At 35.7% G+C, this 22,941-nt stretch overlaps 1 protein-coding gene across 1 annotated transcript in view; it reads left to right on the top strand.

Annotated features, from left to right (window-relative positions):
* The window catches only part of EBAG9 (estrogen receptor binding site associated antigen 9), a 41,032-nt gene extending 22,875 nt beyond the window's left edge, over positions 1-18,157 (top strand). The window contains exons 3-7 of the mRNA XM_043975708.1: positions 6,888-6,966; positions 7,079-7,237; positions 8,717-8,824; positions 11,129-11,220; positions 17,619-18,157. Coding sequence (XP_043831643.1) covers positions 6,888-6,966; positions 7,079-7,237; positions 8,717-8,824; positions 11,129-11,220; positions 17,619-17,739 — 559 coding nt within the window. The 3' untranslated portion in view covers positions 17,740-18,157. The remainder of the gene's footprint in view (positions 1-6,887; positions 6,967-7,078; positions 7,238-8,716; positions 8,825-11,128; positions 11,221-17,618) is intronic.
* The last annotated feature ends 4,784 nt before the right edge of the window (positions 18,158-22,941 follow it).

Below are 22,941 nucleotides of genomic sequence, written 5' to 3'. Positions count from 1 at the left end.
GCTTAGTCTATATTCTTTTATAAAATTCACTGAATCCCAAAACTGCCTGCCAGGCCGAGAACCAGAGCTGATAACCAAAACGCGCCATTACTGCTAGTGTGAACGAGACAGAGAGAGAACTTCTGTTTTCACTCTCACTTTTAAGTTGGTGTCCCGGAAGTATGGTGCTTGGCCATGCTCTCCGGGCAGCCGCAGGCGCACAGCTATTCGTCGTGGTCTCCTCCCCAAAAAGGCAGTCCTTCAAAAAACCGCTTCAGTAGTGTGCGCTCAACTCTCAAATGATTCAGCTAAAACTTCCATTTTTTTACCACATTCCCCCCCTTTGTTTCATTTGAAAAACGAATGAGTTTGCTCAATGAAACAGCCAAAAATAATATCCTATGCTAGCTAATAATATGTTAATATCAGTATAGAAAAGGGAGATAGAAAAGTTTTGTCCAGAGGGGCAGTCCCTCATGAACGCGACATTTTGACATTGGTCTTGCAGAGGGAGGGCCTCTGCAGAGAGTACATGTTACAGATGGCATATAATAACAGAAGGAGATAGCAAAAACTAACAAAACAAAACTGTTCATATAAAGTCTCTGAGTTCTCTTATCTTCTTGAAGTGGTAAGATGTCATCAGGAGGAAGCTGGATTCTGGTCTGGAAAAACTGGGCTCTGGACTCTGGACTCTGATCTGGAGCACCACCTTGCCTTAGGGCAGTGGTGGCCACAGCCCTTTCAGTAGAAAAAGCCTCTGATTTGGGCCTAGGTAACCCTCTGACTGTGCAATGCCCTCACAAAGTAGAGGCTCTCTTACTACGTCACAGGACACAAGCCTTTTCAGATCAAAGGCTGGCTAAGTATGAAATAACCGTTAGGCAATGAGAATATCACTCTAAAACGCTGCACAGTCCTTAAAGACCCAGCAACATGCCCTTTCTTTATGTGTTTTAATAATAATGGTTTAATTTATTAAGTCCAGTAAAATTATGATTGTGCCAAATACTTTATTAATATTCACTTGACATGCAATTCTTTAAAACTAGTGATATTTTCACATTGATACTAGTGTCCTAGAATTTTACTTCATTTCTCTTTGGTATATTTACCAAAACAGAAATATATCTTCTGCTGGAAGAAACTCTTAAATAGCATCATGACTACACAGTGGAATATATTCAACTATTTTTTCTTCATCTATTATTTCTTTCCTTATGAGAAACATCTATGTTTCCTAGATATGCTTTTAAAATAACACATTTCATTTTAGAGACAAGCACAGTAACCTTTTGTGTTGCAACTGATTTCTCAGCCTGAGTTCCTTAAGAACCCAGGTGCAATCTTACCTACTAGTCCTCAATACTGGTGGTCAAGTAAAGTGAGTAACCAAACTAAAGGAAAAGAAATTTATTAACACTCTAAGGAGGGCTGTTTGTTTTGGTAACAATTTCAGCTTCTTACGGTGTAGATTGGCTTTTTATAATTTTTTGGCCCTCATAGAGTACACAGTCTTTCAGCTACATTCTCTAGCAATTTAGGATAAATAAAACATTTGATACAGAAAAGATGTGAAAGAAAGGGGAATCATTCAAGGGAAATTTTTGGAATACAGTTGGATGGATTCATTATCAAATAAGAAAACAATTCCTCTTCAAGGGAAGAAAAAAGAGGAGGTGACCAAATATTCTTACAACTCAGAGAAGGTCTGTTTCATATAAGACGGTATTGTAGAGTTAGCCAGAAAGCTAACTCCAAATGCTTGAAGAGAGCTATCATGCTATCCTTAAGTCTTTTCTTGACTTCCATCAGCTTATTATCATGTATTTTTGTATGGTCCAGATCTCTCACCCTCTTGTTCCTCCATTTCTGGATACCCTTTGTGAAGATTAAAAATATGAAGGACATGGTATCTGGGTAATTTAATAATTGTATTAATATGGCCTGTGGGTTATTAATAAAAACGAGGTCTATGGCCATCTCTCTCAGACCAAAGACCTCTAATGGTGGTCAGGGTCTAAGTTTATATACCCTTCTAATTGTAGGAGGTCCATCACACAGCAATCAAATTTAATTGGTTAGCATCATTTGGAAGTGTGTTATATTAAAATGAAGTTGGGGATACTTGACTCAAGTAAAGATGACATCAGGGAGAAATGTAGAGACTTCCATCCAGACTGACACAGTGGTTCCCACCTAGAACTGGTTCATGCAGGCCAAATCTCAAAAGTAAAGTCCTTTAACTTATCTAGATAAAAGAATCTCCACCTAAGGCTCCTATTGTTAGCTTGGTTTGGGGTCGGTTTGACCCACATAAGATTTTATAGAATCTCTCAAGTAGAACTTGCCTTTGAGTGGAGGGGAAATTTAAGAAAGATTTCTGGATTCTCCAAGATATTGATTATTAATAATTATTTTTCACATCTTCATTTTGTTATTGCTGTTTCTAAAATGTAGCACATAGGAGCAGTGCCTTCTCTTTTATTCTCAAAATTGCAGTTCTGTTAATTCAACCTAAGACCAAGTTGACTTGTCATCTTTTTTACTCTAATTGAGCTTGCAGTCCACTAAAAATTCCTAAATATTTCAAATGAACTGTTGTTGAAGCAGGTTTTGAAGTAACTATTACTTCATAATTGTCAGAAAATAATTATTAATAATGGATTTCTAGGAAAGATAAAGACATCAGTTTAGTTGCTCTTTTCTCCTCACCTCAGAAAGTTCATCCTGCCTGGGATGAGCCCAGGGGAAAAAGGAAATGCAGATTGATTCTTTTGTTTAGCTAGGGAAAGAAACATACCCAGGCCCAGGAATTTACCCTTCTGTGTTCTCTTTAGACCACCCTTAAGTCATGTCCATCAGTGGAATGGAATGATGCTGTCTGTAATCAATTAGCTTAGATCAGTGTATCTACCTGCCTCTAAGGAGGATAAAACCCCTAGCCACACCAGGGTCAGCCTCTTTTGCTCTCTTCTTGCCTTCTCTTGGAGTCCTGGACCCTCTCCTGTGGCTCAGAATACTGTCGGTGTGCACTCTCCCTCTTAGGCCTTGAGAACATGTGTTGTCTGAGAGACAAAATGGGTCTAGGGCTTTTCTCCTGCCTCTGCTAACTGCCACTCAGTTCTTTACTGGTATATATATTAATTAATAAATGCTTACTGCCAAAATGGGTATAATAGCCATTAATATATAAGTAGCAATTAATTTATAAAGTACAGTTTAGCAACAATCATTTATATAACACATAATTCTGATATTTTATAAGCAGATATATGGGATTTCCCTACTAGAATTTAGGTAGCAAATTAAGTAGTCCATTTTGTTTTTCCTGCAAGGCAGTGAGAGTTAAGTAACTTGCCCAGGGTCACACAGCTAGTAAGTGTCAAGTGTATGAGGTCAAATTTGAACTCAGGTCCTCCTGAATCCTGGGCCGGAGCTTTATCTACTGTGCAACCTAGCTGCCCCTGTAGTCCCAATTTTTAATGTTACCTTAGGGCAACTTTAAGTGAAAGTTGACCTTCCAGTCTGAAGACTTGGATTGAAGCCCTCTCTCTGATACATATTGACTCCATTACAGTGAACAAGTCACTTACATTCTCAGTGCCTCAAGGCAACTAAGATTAATATGTTGATGAAAGTAGGTGCCAGTTTCTATTGGTAGTAACTGACTCCCTCTGGAAACTACTGAAACTGATAAAATCATCACTGATTTTTTTAAAAGCTGTTTTTATGGAAAACTTCTCTGTGAACCTAAAGTAGAAACAACCCAAATTAATTGTATATAGCAGAGATGCTGATATTACTATGTACAGACATACCCAAATTTCCAATAAAATAGTACTTTTTGAATTCTTATGAACTAATTCTCAAAACAGGACCCTATCTCTTTCCAGTGATTAGATAGCATTTTATATCAGTATTTTATCAGAACTGAATGAGATTTTAAAACATACAAATTGTTTTGTAAGGTTTTTTGTTCATTTTTATTGTTTTGTTTTTTTGCCATATCTATATTTTGAGGAGGAGCTGTACAATAGCATGCTGAATTAAATCAAACTTTTTTTTTTTTTTTGGCGGGAGAGTGAGGATTAAGTGACTTGCCCGGGGTCACACAGCTATTAAGTGTCAAGTGTCTGAGCCTGGATTTGAACTTGGGTCCTCCTGAATCCATGACTGGAGCTTTATCCACTGCGCCACCTAGATGCCCCCTAAACTATTCTTTCTAAAAGTTTTGTTTTATATTTATTACATTATGGGTTAAAGTATTCTAAGAAGTGTTTTACCAAAATTCTCTAGGGAAAACAGGTACATTGTTAGTAGTTTTCCTTTATTGTATAAAATAAAGAATACTTTTTTGTGTTATGGGACATAGGGGGGTATTTCTAAACTGTTCATCAGCAAATTTCAAAGAAGTGAATACTTTCACCCCCTGCCCCCACATTTTAGATATATTTCTAGGGTCAAAAACAAACTATTTGGACTATTTGTTTAGTTAAGACAATTAACCACTGATCAGTGTTGTATGTAGTATTAGTGCTTTGACTGCCAAGCCTATTTTGTAGCATTTTTAAAACTTAGAAGCACTTTATAGACATTGGGATTTTCCCTTTTCTATTGTCCCTTCTCATTCCTGCATTATAAGAATTCTTTCTCTGCCTATCTCTGTAATCAATTAGCTTAGATCAGTGTATCTACCTGCCTCTATCTAAGGAGGATAAAACCCCTAGCCACACCAGGGTCAGCCTCTTTTGCTCTCTTCTTGCCTTCTCTTGGAGTCCTGGACCCTCTCCCTCTGCCTGGAGAATCTTTTGGCTTCCTCAGTGGGATATAAGTTTCCTGAAGGAAGAGAAACTTTCTTTTTTGTTCTTTTATTCTGTGTGCTTATCATATAAGCACTTAATAAATTTTTGGATTTTTTAAATTTATAGATCAACTCCAGGACCCTATAGCTACCATCTTTCTTTTATTTCTGTATACAGTAGTGTTTAACAGTGTTATTATATTCAAATAGAAATGGATCCTTGCAGGGTGTATATTTACTTAGTAAACCACAAGTGAACTTTATCTATGTTTTATTATATTTTTTGTTGTTGTTAAATGTTTCCCAACTACATTTTAGTCTGATTCAGACCATATTCAGGATTTGGGACATTTGGGTTACCATAGCATGCTTTCTAGAATATGCCCATAGTTTAAGTTTTAATGTTTGTTTATGTAAAATTAATTTCCTACCTTTTCAATTGCTCAAATTTGAAATTCTGCATACCGATTCCTTGAAAAGGTATATATGTAGTCTTAACTATTTTATATCAAACAGGTACCATGTTCACTCAGCATTCCGTAAACATTTAATAACATACCATTAGTAACCAGGTGAGATGCAAAGGTAAATCAGACACAGTTCTTATAAAAATGAGACATTATCAGAAGGTACAAGGGTATAGAATTTAATTCTGAATTTTTATTTAAATATATTTATAAAATAATAATTTATGGTAATAAAAGTAGGGAAATCTGGTAAACATTTTAAGCTTTTTTCAAGGAAAAAAGATTCATTAATGTATTGAGGAGAGACATTTACTAAAGTTTACAGAAGAAAATAATGGGAGAGATTTTATTGCTCTTTTAAATTAACATAAACATTTTTGCTTTTTTTCTGTTATCTTTGTTACTTAGACAGTAGTCAATAAATACTCGTTAATGAGTATACAAATAAGACAGTCCCTGTCCTGAAGGAGTTTACAATCTAATGGGGGAAGACAGTACAAAAAAAGGAAGTTGTAGGTGAAGTAGGGGGTCACCAAAGCTTCCCAGCAGTATGATGTTTGTGGACTTGAAACCAAGCAGAGCAGCTGCTGAGAAATGAAGGATTGGGAATTCTGAGATCTCTATAAAGGAAGATTTGGAAGAATGTTTTTGTTTTTGGGTTTTTTTGTTGTTGTTTTTTTTTTGCTTTCACCTCCAATTAGAGAGGAGAGACAACTGAGGATAATAAGGAGGTAAGTTTAGTGCCAGAGCTGAAGCCATCTCCACGATGACAAGATTTCTAGTGATGATCTTATTCTGGGGGAAAGCATGATGTTCCTGGGTGAAAACCAAGCAGAACAACTGGTGGGAAATGAGAACATCTTTAATATTTACTTGGTACCACTGAAGTTTTCATTCATTCTGTGAATCCTTATTGAGTATCTATGTACAATACATTGTACTAGATGTTATGGGGCATATAAAGAATATTATAAGTGGTTCTTCTTTCATAGGTCATTGTGTTGTTAGGAGGAAGAATGTCAAAGCATAAAGATATCATAAAGTTGCTATAGTTTAAATGTGTATCAGAACTTTTGAAAAATAAAGAGAAATGATAATCTTTGCATGAAAGAAAATTTTTGATTTGGGATAACTTCTACAACTGTCCTCCAAGTTGGTCAGAAAATGCTTTTAGTAAGATCTTCTTCATCCTCTTATCATACATAGAATACATTTTTATATGAATAGCAATCAGGAGAAGAAAGCAAAAGGTTTGTTTCTATAATCCAAGAAACTGAATTCTCTTCTGGATCTTCTAAGATATGATCAATAATTGGAAGAAAGCAAACTCTTTTTTTCTTTAGTCTCAGGAAGGAACTGACAATTTATTTTTCTCTTCATAACTGTTAAAATCCAAAACATGCTGGATACATTGTTATATAGCATCACTCCCTGTTTCCAGTATGTTTTAAAAAGTCTCCAAAATCTTTTATTCATAACTTTTCTTGATTTAGTGGCATGTTAACCAATAGCTATATTAAGAAGTAAGTTTGTCATTCTATTATTCTGTCTTACAAACCTTTTTTTTTCCATCAAGTGATTGATGCTGTTTTTTGTTTAGTAGTTTTGGAAAGTAATTATTCATATTTTCATTTCAGGTCTGGCAGAGGACGAAAATTAAGTGGAGATCAAATAACTTTGCCAACCACAGTGGATTATTCTCCAGTTCCTAAGCAGGTGACTTCTACAAAGGGTTAATTTTATTTGACTAATTCTCATTTAAATAATTATTGTTGCATATAAATTTGCTTTCCTTTTGTGGTTAAAATGATGTTATTCATACATTTAGTCAGAAGTTGAAGACTGGAGCTCCTGGGATGAAGATGCACCCACAAGTATAAAGATTGAAGGAGGGAATGGAAATGGGACAGCACAACAAAACACAATGGAACAGTTGGAACCTGACTATTTTAAAGACATGGCACCAACTATAAGGAAAACACAGAAAGTATGTCTGGGAAATTCAGTGGAATTATTTAGAATTAATTATATTTAAAAGAGTTTTAACTGAAAATATTTTTATATTCTAATTAGAATTAACTAACATAGAAATAATGGAAAACCCTTTTCTAATTAACTACTTGAATTTTTTAGTGAGGGTGGTGGTTGTTTTTCTCTTCTGCTAAAGTCCTGTCCCAATGCCTCATTGTGTCATGGAAGTAAGCTGTATTCTTGAAGGTTGTGCTAGTGGAGTACGTGCTTTGGCAAGTGTTGTGCTAGAAAAGCTTTGAGTATGAACTCAATAGTAAGCTGTTGTCCCTTGTTCAAGGACCAGCCAACTTATGTTTTAGAGAGTTTCATCACCAGGTCTTCCACGTGATGATGAAATTTTTGGCTGCAATTTACAAAAACCATCTAGCCAGTCATATTAGGTATCTCTTTTAGATGAGAGAGTAATCACAGTGAACAAAAGCTTGCATACTTGTAAAATAACAATTACCACAACAGTAATAGCTAATGTTCATATAGGGTTTATTATGTACCAGGCACTATGCTAAGTACTTCACAATTATTATTTCATTTGATTCTCCCAATATCCCCAGGAGGTAAGTGCTAGTATTATCCCCATTTTACTAATAGTGAAATTGAGGCAAATAGAGGTTAAGTGACTTGCCCACTTACACAGCGAGTGTCTAAGGCTGGATTTGAACTCAGGTCTTCCTGACTGTAAGCCCAGTGGTCTTTCCACTGTACCACCTAGATGGCCCTTTATATAATCCATATTTATTTCAGCATTTCTGTAGCAATATTTGTGTTTTAAATTTTGTTTTATAAAACTATTAAGTGTGGTCCCAGATAATACAACCAACCCATTTTGAGCTACTATTGTGTTGTTATTTTTTAAATAGTAGTGTTAAATCATCCATACTCTCTAATCCATCCCAGATATTTGAAAGAAATAAGTACACTTTAGTGGGCATTTTCTATCAGTTGGATATTTAATTAACTTTCCCCTAGATACTAGTTTTCTGTTTTTGAAAAGGATTAATTTATTTCCAGAATATGCAATATTAACTAAGAGCATTACTCATTTGACAGGATATGACCCAGCATGTTTGCATTTAGAGCAGAATGGTACAGTGAGAGAACCTGTGCTTATATCCTTGTGTGTCCTCAGGAAAGCCACCTACCTTTTTGTGTTTCAGTTTCCTCATTTGTAAAATGAAAACTTAGACTTGATGATTCCTAAGATTCCTTGAAACTCTAAATCCTGTGATCCTATAAAGCAGTATAGTTTCTTCCTACTATTTAATGAGACATTTGTGTAATTGTTACCTAATGCTTTTGGTATTCTAAAGTGATTCTTCATGTCCACATTGTGAATCAAAAATTACAGTGTTTTGAATAATTTATATGCTTTACAAGTTGGTTTATTTATAATCCCACAAGTAAAAAAGTATTGATTTTCTTCAATGTTATTTTTCAGATTATTATTAAGAAGAGAGAACCGTTAAATTTTGGCATCCCAGATGGTACTACAGGTTTCTCTAGTAGATTAGCAGCTACACAAGATATTCCTTTTATTCACCAATCTGTAAGTATTCTGGTAGAATATTTTTAATGGAAAAAAAATAATTACTGTGTTTGATCCAGACATTTACAATAGGAGAAATTCCATGCCTGCCATAGACAAATTTGGCATTTATATTCTACATACATAGCCTTTTGTAAGAACACTTTTTCATAAAATAATGAGACCATAATTCATGTAAACACATTAAATGTGGGAAGATTCTTAATATTCTACTACTCAAAACTCATCTTTAAATTAGTTGTGATTAATCAGAAGATTTTTCACTTTAACAAAGTGAATTAAGTTTGCATCTTTTCAAAAACATTTTGGTGTGTAAAATGTTTAACTTATACCTTTATGTATATTTTCAATTTTAGAGCCTCAAGTATTACAAGACATTAGAATATCTGAATATTCCTTTGCGTCAGTAAAGCATTGTTCTGTGTAATAATTAATACATTTGAGCAATTTTAGACTACTTCATATAAGAAAATCTAATCAGTTTTGTTCTGTTACTACCCCAAACTAGGGAACTATTTGATAAGATATCAGAATATTCCATGCTATTCAGGTTCATTATTTAGGCTTTCAGGTGCTTATGGTTACCTATGCCACCACATGCTCTCTTCTCAAGCAGTCAGTGACTGTTACTGACCTATTTGTAGACAGATTCTCTTAAAGTTGTAAGTTAAATAAGGACAGATGGTATGTGGTTACATTGTTGATTGAATATATTTTTCTCTTTGGTATTCTTGGTCAGGGATGGGATAGGATGAAGTGACCTCAGAAATAGGCAAAGAAGCAAATGACTTTTGAAAAATGACTTCTTCGCCCTCTGTAAAAATATCTTCCCTAGAAATTAGATATTATTTTAGCTTTAGAAGTTGTTCATTTGTTTTTATTCAGTTATGTCTGACCCTTTATGATGCCATTTGGGATTTTCTTGGCAAAAATACTGGAGTGTTTTGCCATTTCCTTCTCCAACTCATTTTACACATGAGGAAACTAAGGCAGGCAGTTAAAGTGGCTTTCTCAGAGTCACACAGCTAGTAAATGTCTGAGGCCTGATTTGCATTCAGGAAGATGTCTTCCTGACTCCAGGCCCAGTGTTCTATCCACTGCGCCACCTAGCTACTAAGAGTCTAGCAGGAACTCAGAGGCACTAAGGCTAAGCATGCCGCTCACACAAACCAAGGTTCTTGGAAAGACTGGTATTAGAGCAGGAGAGATACCTACCAGAGCCTGGGACAACAGGGGTTACCAGGCAGCCTACAACAGCCCCATGGTATTTTCTGGCTTGGGCTTTCATCACCACCAGTATCCAGAACACCGCTCCTTTGTTCATTCATACCTTAATGTGAATGATTATACTCACATAATCCAATCCTACCTACTTCTGCATTCAGATAATAGGACCTTGATTTTGTTGAAGAAGAGAAAGGGTACATTCTCAAGGGCAGAGCTAAGTGATGTGGGCTTTGGACAGTCACAGTGGTTTCTGGAGAGCACAGGAAAGGATATAGGAGATGAAATGGAGTTGGAAAGGGAGATAGGAGTATGAGAATGGTTCTAACAGTCTTAATATGCCACTAAAAATGACTTCTGGTAACCAGAACAAGGTATCAGGATGACTTTAGAAGCTTATAAAAGCTCTGCTTTACCAAATTTAATCATATTCTCACCTAAGGTCTAGTTAGTCCAGCCCCTCTGGTATCCCTTTGCCCTCTCTCTGAAGAATGAAGACACAGAAACATAATGTACTATATATCCTACTATCCATCTTTTATCTAGTGTCCAATAAATGTCCTGTTTTATGGCACCCTTTCACAAATGCTGATGGATGGGTCTGTTGTAGTCGGAATTCCTCTTGCATCGTTTCATGATGGTCCTCTTTTATCAGACTATTAAAGTTATGAAGAAAGGGATTTTCTGTAGTATATAAATGTGAATTGCAAGTACTATCTTTTTTTTTCCTTTGGCAAAAGGAAATAAAGGGAAAGTATTTACTAGTAATCATTAGGTGTTCAGGGTCTGTCTTGTAACTGATCTAGTTTTAAATCGAAAATAATATCGTAGTGCTTATGGAGTAAAAGACAAGGAAGTTGAAACTATTGATATCAAATCATAAATTTATATGTAGCATGGCTTTAGCTTAAAAAGGCTATTGACCAGTGTTAATAAACTACTAATCATATGCTGCCTTGAGACATTCATATACTCCACTAAATTGTTTTAGCACCCCATATATTGTCACTGATTTTTGTAGTTTTTTCCTTTCTGTTACCTTCTATTATAACTACTTGCTTTTCTTCTTCTTTACTACAGCCTGAATTAGGTGATTTGGATACCTGGCAGGAGAATACAAATGCTTGGGAAGAAGAAGAAGATGCAGCTTGGCAGGCAGAGGAAGTCCTCAAGTAAAGAACATTACTACCACTTGGCATAGAAAGTGCATGAAGGGGAATAATATGAAAAAGGCCTAAAGAGGCATGTGGGAGCCCAATGTGGGGCTTTAAATATTAGACTACAGGTTTTATATTTTATTTTAAAGGCCAGAGGGAACCCCTGAAGATTTTTGAGTAGGAGAGTGACATGATCAGAGATTTTAGTTTTAGGACTTTGCATTTGGCACAACTCTATTGGATTATTTTCAGAAGGAAGAGACTAAAATCAAAGAAACTAATTAGAAGGCTATTGCAGTAGATTTGGCAAGAGTATCTGATGGATGAGGCCTTAAACTATAAGTAGTTGCATAAGTGGGAATAAAGCAATGGATATGAGATTCTGTGATGATAGAATTGACTAGCCTTGGCTACTTACTGATTCAGAGATGGATGAAGTTTCAAATCTGTATTACTAGGAGGAAGATAATAGTATCCTCAGTAGATCATTCCCTTCTTTGGAATATCTTTTACTCTTCCCCTTCCTTCATCTTTTTTATTTAGTCGGTTACTAAATACTATTACTTTTCCTTCCAAACATCCCTTATATCTATTTGCTTCTCTCCCTGTTGCTACCACCCTAGTCACAAGCCCTTTTAACCACTCATCCATACTATTGCAGTATCCTGTTTATAGAACTTCCTACAATCTATTTCTTGCCTTCTCCAAATATGGGATCATAGATTTAGAGCTGAAAGAGATCTTAAAGCACCTGTAGTCTTAACCCCTTCATTTTACAGATGAGGAAACTGAGAACTAGGGAATTTGACTTGCCTGAAGTCACAGAGGTAGTAAGAATCAGAGGTAGAATTTGAACATAGGTTCTTCCTGTTCTAGAATCAGTGCCCCTTCAATTCTACTACATGGCTTCATACATCTTGTGTATTACTAACTCTCTTCTAACATTAATTATCCCTCCAAACTTTGATCATCTGAAAATTTGGAAAGGCACCACCTCTACCAGAGCTTAAACCTTTTCTACTTGCAACCTTTTTTCACCCGAGAAATTTTTATACAACTCAAGTATATAGGTACATAAAATAGGTATACATAACCTTTTATTGTTGCCAAATTTTTCACGATCCCCATATTCAGTCACATAGCCCCATGTGGGGTCATGACCCTCAGTTTAAGAAGCTGGGACCTATACTATCATGTAAATAACCAATAAAAATTATTAAACTAGGACCAAGGACAGCTCTTGAGGTCCTTCTCCCTCCAAGTTTATGTTAACTAATTAATAACTACCCTTAGGATTCTTAGTCTCAGTCTGATTGTCCTAGCTCTTAGTTGATGTCTCTCCATCTTAGCATGAGAAGCTTGTGATGAGAATTGCCTTGCCAAAATTCAGGCAGACTATGTCTAAAGTATTTTACCATTCTGTCTAGAAACCCTGTCACTAAGGAAATAGTTTCACATAACTTGTTCTTAATGAAGCCATTCCAGCTCTTATTGATTACCACATCCTTTCCAGCTATTCACAAATCATCCACTTTTGCAAGAATTGAAACCTGCCTTTCTGGCCAATTGTTTCTAGACTCTTCTCTTTTCCAGGATGTCACTTTCTTCTTTTAAAAAAAATGCTTTCCCTTTCTTCAGTCCTACAGTCCTACTTCTGTTTGCTACGGAGTTGGCCTAGATGTCCTCTTCAGTCCATCTTTGACTCTAAGAGTTGTCTCATAGCCAGAAAAAGTGACTTTCCCACAGAAGGTGCTTAATAAAGGTTCATTGGATTGAACCTGAATCATAATATTTAGTGAGAAGAGACAGAGATACTTTGGAAATTGTAACACCTAGTAGAAGGGTGTAAATAATTATTACAGTCATTATTGTTATTTATTGAAACAGAGAAGTGAGGCAGGGTGGAAAGTGATTAGGAGAGAAGGAAATGAGGAAAGTTAATAAGTTTTGTAGGTAAATATTCTGATCTGGCAAGGTATCACTGCCATTAGAAAATTTGATGAACTCTCCAGAAATATTAAAGCCCTTTTTTGCATTGAGAAATAACATTTCTGATTTTTATTTTCAAGTTTCAAGATTTGTTTTTGAAATCAATATTTTATCATGAAATCATAAAGATTTTACAATTGTAGGAAGAAATGATAGGGGTTTTTTTTTTTAGGTTTTCCTTTTTTTTTCTTTTTCAAGTGAGACAATTGGGGTTAAATGACTTTCCCAGGGTCACACAGCTAATAAGTGTTAAGTGTCTAAGTCCAGATTTGAACTCAGGTCCTCCTGACTCCAGGGCTGGTGCTCTATCCACACCACCTAGCTGCCCCTGGGTTTTTCTTAATAACTTTTTAATTCTAAACTTAATTTAACAAGCACCAAATAAAATGAGCATTTTCATACACAAAGTATAACAGAAAAAGGAAGATTGTCCAAGAAACTGTGAGTTCCTGTTACATACAACTTTTTTCTTTTAAGCATATAATAAATTCAACATATGACATGGGTTTTAAGAATTTATTTTGAACCTTAGTCAAAATTCCTGGAAAACTAAAGGATTGCCTTTTCTTTGTTTATTGGGAGTGTCATTCCATAGTACCAAAGAATTAAAAATTCAATCTAGCCTAAGGGTTATTCTGCATGAGCTCTGAGCTCCTTCACAACTCTTAAGAATTCTATGAGCAAATCATCAATATGCTGTAAATATTCTCACATGAGGCCTTTGTTCATGGTATTTCCTCCTAATTGAGTCTCCTTCATTGCAGCTATTAGCATCCTACCATTAGATGTTCTCAAGAACCTTTTATGGTTGATACCCATTTTACAGATGAGGAAGCAAAGCTTCAGAAAGCTAAGGGATTTTGGTCATGATTACAGCTAATGTAAAAGGTAGAATTTGAACCTGACTCCAAGTCCAGCCTTTTTATCTCTTTTGCCAAGTTATCTTGAATACTGTGAGATATGTCTTCTTCTTTTTTTTTTTTTTACCCTTTATGGTCCTTAACATGTCTAAGTGCTCTCTAAAAATTTTCAATGAGAAGGAACTTTTACAAATGTTATTATATAGAAATTTTAACTTCCAGTAGACATGCCCCACCCTTCCCCTAAAATGTAGCTAATAATAAATACTTTATACAATTTTGTTGTGTTAGGTAATTAATTGATTAGAAAAATACTTAGCAAAGATTTCAAAATTTTAGCACTTGGCTTAGTTAGATTGGATTTGAGTCAGTAAGCCTAGTTTATAGTCCTTATTCTCTTATTAATGTTTGCTCACCTTGAAAGAAACTAAGCATCCCTAGGGCTCAGTTTCTTTATCTATAAATTTATGGGATTGGGCTAGACACATTTCTCTAATGTTATAGTTCCAAAATTCTGAACTTTATGATTTTTGATATATTTGATTTATTAGAAAAAATTATTGAATAATTTTATTCTGAAATGTTTGCTTAGTAGTGAATCTAACTTGTCACCAGGACAGTAAGTCAGAGTAGAATTTTAACATCTGAGAGGATCTAATGATGAGAAGTTGTCACTGCCCAAAATTACAAATCATATAAATCTTGTTTTAAGGACAGAAAATTAAAACTAATTTGTTTAGCCAGCAGAGGGAGCCACATAACAGCTGAAACTGCTGTTGTGTAGCCTTAAGGATTTAGTTCTTGGAAGTAAGAATTATTCTGTCTTTTTTTTAAGTACACTGTTTTTTTTTAATCATACATGTTAATAACACTAAGAATTTTTAATATTTAGTAACATGGGAGATCACATCTTAATTCAAATAAAATAATTTGGATATGTAAAATGCAAATCATATTGGATATATCATATAAGAGGATAGCACATTTAATTTTTGCTTCTCATTATTTGATTTTAACCTGTGGCTATTTTCCCAAAAGTATATATGAATTAATCATACCGAAGGAGTTTTACAATTTCTGTTAAGGGTAACCCTAATGAGACTTTTATGTGTGGTTATGGATATATTCTAAGTTTAGAAGCATACTCACCTTGCATATAGATAATTCAGGTCCTCCTCTTTTTCCCCAGTTTCCCAATATAGTTCTAAGTTCTTCTCTTAACCAATATTTTTTAAACTAATACTATGTGACAAGAGAACCTAGAAACTGTTCATGCTCCAAGCCAAAGAGTGATTCAAATGGTAACATTCCTCTGCCAGCTCAGAGGGACATTTAGAAGCTAGAAAGGAATGTATCAGCCCCCTAAGATCTGGTGAGCATTAGATAGGAAGAGGAGTACTATCTTTGGGTCCCAAAAAATGAAGACATTCATAATCTAACCCTGCAAACACAGACAAAATCATTTAATTCAACAAATATTAAGTGTTTGCTATATACAGTGTAGTGACAATAATAATATTTATGGCTTTTGGTGCCAATAACACTTATTTATTGCAATTAATTGATATTGAGCCTGCTGGCATGAGTCCTCCTTGTGACATACACTGACTGCATGACCTTAGACAAGTCACTTAACCCCTCAGTGTTCTAGACAATTCTATAAGACTTATAAATTTCAGTAAAGGTTTTAACCTGCATTGGTAGAGGTCTAGCCCCTACCCCTATCCTTTAATTCATAATCTAGTTATCTTTTAATTCTGAGGTTGATTATTCAGTTTGCAGATTTACCTTCACCATGGTTTCCACCTTTGGGGGGCTGTTTTGTTTTGCTTTGTAATGATTGGAATGATGCCACCTACTGGAGACTTACTATAGGAAAGCTCCACCATGAGGAGAATGCCTCAGAGGGCAAGGCCATGTGGCTTTTCCTTGGCGTCAGGAAGTGACGTTTGCTCATGGGTGCTGTCTATCAAGGCTACCAGCCAATCAACTTGAGGAGCCTTCTGTTTTCTGGGAGGAGACAGGAAGGAGGAAAGAGGTCCTGCACGGAGAGCTCTGTCTCTTTTGGGTTCCTGACTTGATGGTGGTGGTGGCGGCAGAAGACTTGACAGGAAATTTGAGGAAAGATAGGAATGCCAGGCTGTTGGAATTCTGTTCTCAATCTTTCTATTTTTCAATAAACCCTTAAAAACCTAAAATCGTTTTGTCAGTGATTTTAGTCAGTTTCCCCCAAAACTGGGGGAACAGATTAGAATCCACATTTAGAATCTTAAATTACACAGCTTTTAATTTTTTCTATGTTATTAACAATATCAAGGATGTCTTGAATATATGGATATATATATAGACCATTCTCATTAAGATTTTTTTTTGTTTTGGTTTTGGTTTTTTTGGGTTTTTGCAGGGCAATGAGGGTTAAGTGACTTGCCCAGGGTCACACAGCTAGTTAAGTGTCAAGTGTCTGAGGCCGGATTTGAACTCAGGGAGTCCTGAATCCAGAGCCAGTGCTTTATCCGCTGCACCACCTAGCTGCCCCTCTCATAAAGATTTTATACAGTTGAGAAAAGTAGGTAGATGAGTTAGAGGATCCTTATTTATGTCTTCCCAGTCACCTTCATTTTGTAGTAATACTATCCATGCATTTAAAAATCTCTTTTTCCTCTTCCTCCTTCCTCTTCCTCCTTCCTCTTCCCTCCTCTTCCTTTCTTCTCCTCCTTCCCCACCCTTTTCATATAACCTTGAAAATCAAATTTCAGCACTCTTAAAGTTGTTCTTCCTATATGGATTTCCTTTTTGTGCACTTTCTCTGATCAGATCATATTTCTGTTCCTTTCATCTTTGTCAGCTAGCATTTAGTAAGTGCCCCCTATGTACCAGGTACTATCCTAAATGCTTGCAATACAAAGGAAAGTAAGTCTTAGCTTTTGTCCTTTTCCCTATTGAATCTTAAATTCTCTGAAATAAATACCCCAAGTTCCTTTAATCCTCACCTGGCATGGTTTTGAACCACCTCTCCATCTTGATTGCCCTCCTTTGAAGATGCGATTTCCAATTGGTTAGTTTCCTTCCTAAAATGTTGGATCCAGGACTGAACACAATATTCCAGGTATAGTCTTGCTAGGTCAGAGTACAGAAAGACTACAGTATCACTATCCTCTTTCTGGACATTTTGTTTCTATTCATTCAGCTTAAGATGGCAAGGTATTTGTTGTTGTAACACCTGGTATAATTGATAACCAATAATACTCAGGAGACATAATACCCACACAGACTGCCTTGGCTATATGATGTTGGGCAAATCACTTAAGTATGGTGCTTCAATTTCTCTATAAAGTGGAGATAAATATCCAGCTACCCCTACATAGATGTTATAAAGATAAAAGTAAGGTGATGTGAAGGTTAAAATGGGATGATGGATGTAAAATTTTGCATTATCTAGGCCTATAGTTTATTATAGTCTTTTTTGAGTATGAATAATGTTTCCCCTTGAAGGTTGCTTTTAGATTTAGGGGCATGTAATTTTTGAAACATGAGAAAAATACATGTTTTTCTTTTCAATTTTAGACAACAGAAAATAGCTGACAGAGAAAAGAGAGCAGCAGAACAACAAAGGAAAAAAATGGAAAAGGAAGCACAGCGGCTAATGAAGAAAGAACAGAACAAAATTGGTGTGAAACTTTCATAACAGATGTTTGACATTGCCATTTGAAGGATTTTAAGCTCCACAACATGAGCATCATTTGTATGGGTTTAAGAGTATTGTTAGAATACCAACAAGCTGCTTGATTTCGATGTGTTCATCAGGCCATCCAGGATACCAGGATTCTCCCATCGCCACTTGAACTGCTAATAGATGGGATTTAAACAAAGTGAAAAGACTTATAAGACAATATTTTTCATCAGTATCTTCCAAACATATAAGAAAATTGATTGCTGCAGAGAAATTATTACAAACGGGATATACCAGTAACTCTTCAAGTTTGTATTTCTAGATTGGACAAGATTGGGTGTAAATAATTTTCTGGTGGGAGAACCTACTCTGCTGTCTATTATGCTTTCCTTCAATGTGTGTAAAAAAATGAAATAAATGATTTTAAAGAATATTTTTGTCTATATGGTTGCCTATCCTGAATAAGCTCTAAACTGCTATTTTAACTTTCTTATTTCATTTGTTTTACAAGCTGGCATATGCATATATTTCCTTTTATTTGGAGAGGTATGGCTAATGTTAAACTTTCATACAGCATTGAGGAATGTGAGAATTTTATTTTCATTGAAGAAAAGCCATTGTGTAGTTTTCTTCCTAGACTGTCATGTAGGTTTTCTGTGTCATCACCATTTTTTGGTAGAAAGTGATATTATCCTTGTTGTAATACATAGCCAAATTTCTCTGGATTTCAGTTTCCTAATTTCTAAAATGAGTGTATTAGATTCTTTAATTTTAGAGTTTCCTGCAAGCTATGGCATTTTTCAGTTTTATCAAATTTATATTGCATGTGTAACATGGACAAATATCAAGTCAGCTACAATTGTGGTAGACTTTAACATCTGACATATATTACAACAAACTCTAGTAGAATTTCTCTTTCTTTAGATTTTTAGAGATAATGTGTCTTGATTACCTTAGTGCCCTAAATTCATCAATTTAACCTTTACAGATGCAAAAAGCCTTTAGTTATAACATTTTGAAGCATAATAATAGTTTCTTAGTATTAACTGCTTACATTTGACATAATGCAAGTTTCCTGTTAACTATAAAAATACTATTGATTCATTAAATTATTTATAAAATAAATCAAGATAGGAATAACTTTCATCATATGGGATTTCAATATTCTTCTGAATTAACTTATTCTGAATCCTAAATACCATTTTGATTGAAAAGTTTGTTTTTTTTTCTTAATTAAAAAAATTGGGGGCAGCTAGGTAGCACAGTGGATAAAGCACCTGCCCTGGATTCAGAGGGACCTGAGTTCAAATGCGACCTCAGACACTTGACATGTACTAGCTGTGTGACCCTGGGCAAGTCACTTAACCATCACTGCCCCCCACGCACAGACACACACACACACACACACACACACACAAATGGTGTGGCTACTAAAGATCCCCTCACTTCTGTACTTACAAGCTAAAATACCCAGGGTATTTTATCCACCCTAAAATGTCCTTGGAATTTTTCAATGTATTTTTTCTCTCTCAACTCTGTTCTTCACTTCCAAACATAAATAGTCTTAACAAAATATGCCAGTTTAATTAAGATTATAATCAATAGTGTAATTGTAAAGCCACACAAAAAATCCAATCAGAATGTGAATCTTCATGAATGGGGAACTTGTCAATGATATCTTAATTTTACAACATCTATATATGTGGTTATTGGTTTGACACAAAATTGACTTTAAAAAATAAAATCTTTTTTTGTTGAAGCCCCACAGAGCACCTTTAGAAGGTCAAATCAAGTATCTGAAGAAGTTATTCTGCCATTCAGCTTCCTATTTTAGAATCCAAGTTCTTTGCAACAATCTTTCTGTTCTTTTCTCCCTCTTTAACTCAGTTATTGCTTGGGTTGTGTACATTGCCAAGGTTTCTCTAGTTTTAAGTTTTCTATTTAAATTAATCCATCAATAAACATTTAGTGATTGGCAATGTACTATTGTGCTAGTTACAGAAAATACAAAAACAATATTCCATACCCTCATGGAACTTACAGAGGAGAAAGCATGCACATAGAAAAATACATTTTAAAATAGGTATAGAGTGATGGGAGAGAAGGATGGCACTAAAGCCAGCAGGATTAAGAGAGGCCTCATGTTAAAGGTAGTCTTAAACCGAGTCTTGAGAATCTTAGCCCTTTTTTTTTCCTTTCCATCCACTTCAATTTATACATCCTTGGATACCTGGGGATAATTTTGTGTTTTTAAATAATTTTGTGTTAAAATCTGCATGTAGATGATAAACCAGTGGGAACTGATAACATAAAGTTGTGTACAATGAAAAGAGCAGAGGGCCCTGGACAGTGTCTGGGGGAGTCCCACAGTTTGTGGGTATAATATGGATGAGGACCCCACAATGAATATCAACAGAGTTGAATGCTGTAGAAACATCAGGAAAGATCAGGATTAAGCAAAGGCCATTGGATTAGGCAGTTAAAAGATCAATAACTTTGGAGAAGGTAGTTTTAGTTGAAAGACAAGGATAGCAGCCAGACATTTCAGAATAGAGTGAGAGGAGAGGAAATGAAGGCAGTGAGCTTAGATGGCTTTCTCAAGAAGTTTAAAAGAGGTAAGATATAGAATGATAGCTCAAGGGGATGACAGGATCAAGGGAGAGGTTTTTTTTTTAAGGGTGGGGGAGGCTAGCTGTGTCCAATGTCTGGAATAAACTCCCTCCTCATCTTTACCTATATACTCCCTCTCTTCAAGATTTAGCTCAAGCACTAACTTTTACTTAATTTCCTCCGCTGCTCCCTGAAGTCTCCTTTCCTGCTGCCTATAAATATGTTCACATTTTCCCCATCCTTTAAAAAATATCCTTGCTTGACTCTGCTATCCCTGCTAGCTATCATTCTCTCTCCTTGGCTTCCTGGCCAAACCCTTTGAGAAAGCAATCAATAACTGATCCCTCCAATTATTTGCTAGCCTGCTCTTCCTCTACTTGGAGGAAACTTGTCATTGGTGGAGGAAATATCTTTAGCAAGGAAGAAGGCTGCCTTTTTGTCTAAGACTAAAGGGAAAGAGGAGAGGATGGGAAAAGATATTGGGAGGTTTAGAACCTAGCAATAATTAGAGCAATGTTTTGTTATACAGCGCTGAAATTTAGAGGCAAAAATTAAAACGTTATCAATATACTTATGTGTGTGTGTTATGTCTTCCCTATTGGAATAGAAGCTTTTTGAGGACACAGACTGTTTCATTTTTATCTTTGTATCCCCAGAACTTAACCACCAAGCCTGGAACAAAGTAGGTACTTAATAAATTCTTGCTGATTGATGCTTTACAATGATTGCTACTTTTAAATTAGTTAATTTATGTTTTGACAACTCTTTCATTCTTCTAGCAATGTAGAAATAACTGAACTTACCACTTAGAGTAGAAAGAATTATTAACCTAGGAAGTTAACCTGGTGGTACATTTCCTTTTTTCCCCCCACCATGTGAGCTCATCCCACCTTGGAAATATAGTGCTCTCTCCACAGGCCAAGGTTTCCCTTTCTGCTCAACTGAATTTTTCTAAATTCTTCAATTTTTACATCACTAATTTTGCAATAGTGACTTAAGGGATGTTTGAGGCACCAAAGTGACAAGTTGTGGCTCTAATTTAGAGACAGGAATAAGCATAGATGAGAGACTTCATCAAGAAGGGCTCAGTCTTTGGAGAGAGGTCATCTCAGAGAGAAGGGGAAGGGGCGTATAATTGTGGAGAAGAGTTCTACCTTCCTGCTTTTCATCAACCACTCTCTTGGCTTGAGAAAATGCAAGTCTTTGCAAACTATATTGGTTCCTTTAGCTGCTGTGGCACATTAGTGTTTAGTGAAACTATGAAGTGCCCATGATTATAGGGAGAGGTTAGCCCATGTTATGTTCTCTGACTCTACTACATGTTAAAGGGGAAGTTAAGAAAACATTAAGCAGAGTCTTTGGTCACCCTAAATTGGTTCTTTTTGTACCAAGAATAGTATGAACTTCCTACCTTGTCACTTAGTTTTAAAGGATCTTAGATGTAGAGCTGAAAGGATCCATAGCGTTCAAATAGTTCAAACCTTGTATTTCGGAAGGAAATTGTAGCCCACAAGTGACCTTCTCAAAGTCATAGAAGTTGGTGGCAAGGATCATAGAAGGCAGAACAGGTGTAGAAGTGTTCTTAGATTAATCCAATCTTCCTAACAATTAGAGCTATCCAAGAGTGGGACAGGCTGCTTTGGGAGGTAGCAGTTACTCCCTTCCTGGACTTTTTCAAGTAGAGGACGTATGTGCATTGGTTGGGGAATTGTATAGGGAATAAGTTGGACTACATCAGCTCTGAGGTCCTTTCCACTCTCAGTTTCTGTGATTGATTCTATGATTCTGTGATTGTATCTTCCAAAATCCCTGGAGCTGTACTCTGTAAATAGGATGTGATTAATAAATGTTTGAAGAAAAGGGGATCCTGAGAAACAAAATTTAGGCAAGAGTGCATTCCAGGAATGGGAGATGGCCTAGATGGGGATGTATATGAGTCCAGGGGATCACATGTTTAAGTTAATATATGGAAGAGCAATAGCCCAGTTTGACTGGAGTGTAGTATATGTAGTATATGTAAGGAGGGGATAATTAAAATTATGTTTGGAGCAGTATTATAGAAGACATTAAATGATAGGCTAAAGATTTTTGAGTAGAGAAGAGACATGTTCAGATACATGAAGATTATTTTGACAGCTAAGCAAAGAATGGATTGAAGAGACTAGAGGAATAGAGACCACTTGAGGGAATTTTGTAATATTCCAAGAAAAAGGCAATGAACCTAGTGTCCTAGCAGAGTGAATAAAGGGAAAAAGAGTCTCTGAGACATGTTCTGGATTAGAGGTAGAAAACAGTAGGGGACAGTCAAAAAAATATGACTCCTACATTTTGAGGGTAGGGTGACTGTGAGAATTTTAGTGGCATCAATGGGCTCTGCTACATATTACCATATTAACTTTCGGCGAATCACAACTTTCCGGAGCTCCAGTTTCCTCAACTGCAAAATGAGGGGCTTAATTTAGATGACCCCAAATATCCCTTCTCTAAATCTATGGTCTATTGAAGTAGAGAAGTTAATTGAAAAGAAGCAGCTCTTTTAAAAGTGTAGGTTTCATTAGGTTGGGAACTGATGTAGGAGGCAAAAAAGGGTTAATAGAAAAACCCAAG

This window comes from Dromiciops gliroides, chromosome 1, assembly GCF_019393635.1.
Source record: "Dromiciops gliroides isolate mDroGli1 chromosome 1, mDroGli1.pri, whole genome shotgun sequence".
Taxonomy (NCBI): Eukaryota; Metazoa; Chordata; class Mammalia; order Microbiotheria; family Microbiotheriidae; genus Dromiciops; species Dromiciops gliroides.
The sequence above is the reverse complement of the archived record's forward strand: the minus strand, read 5'-3'. Positions and strand labels throughout refer to the sequence as shown.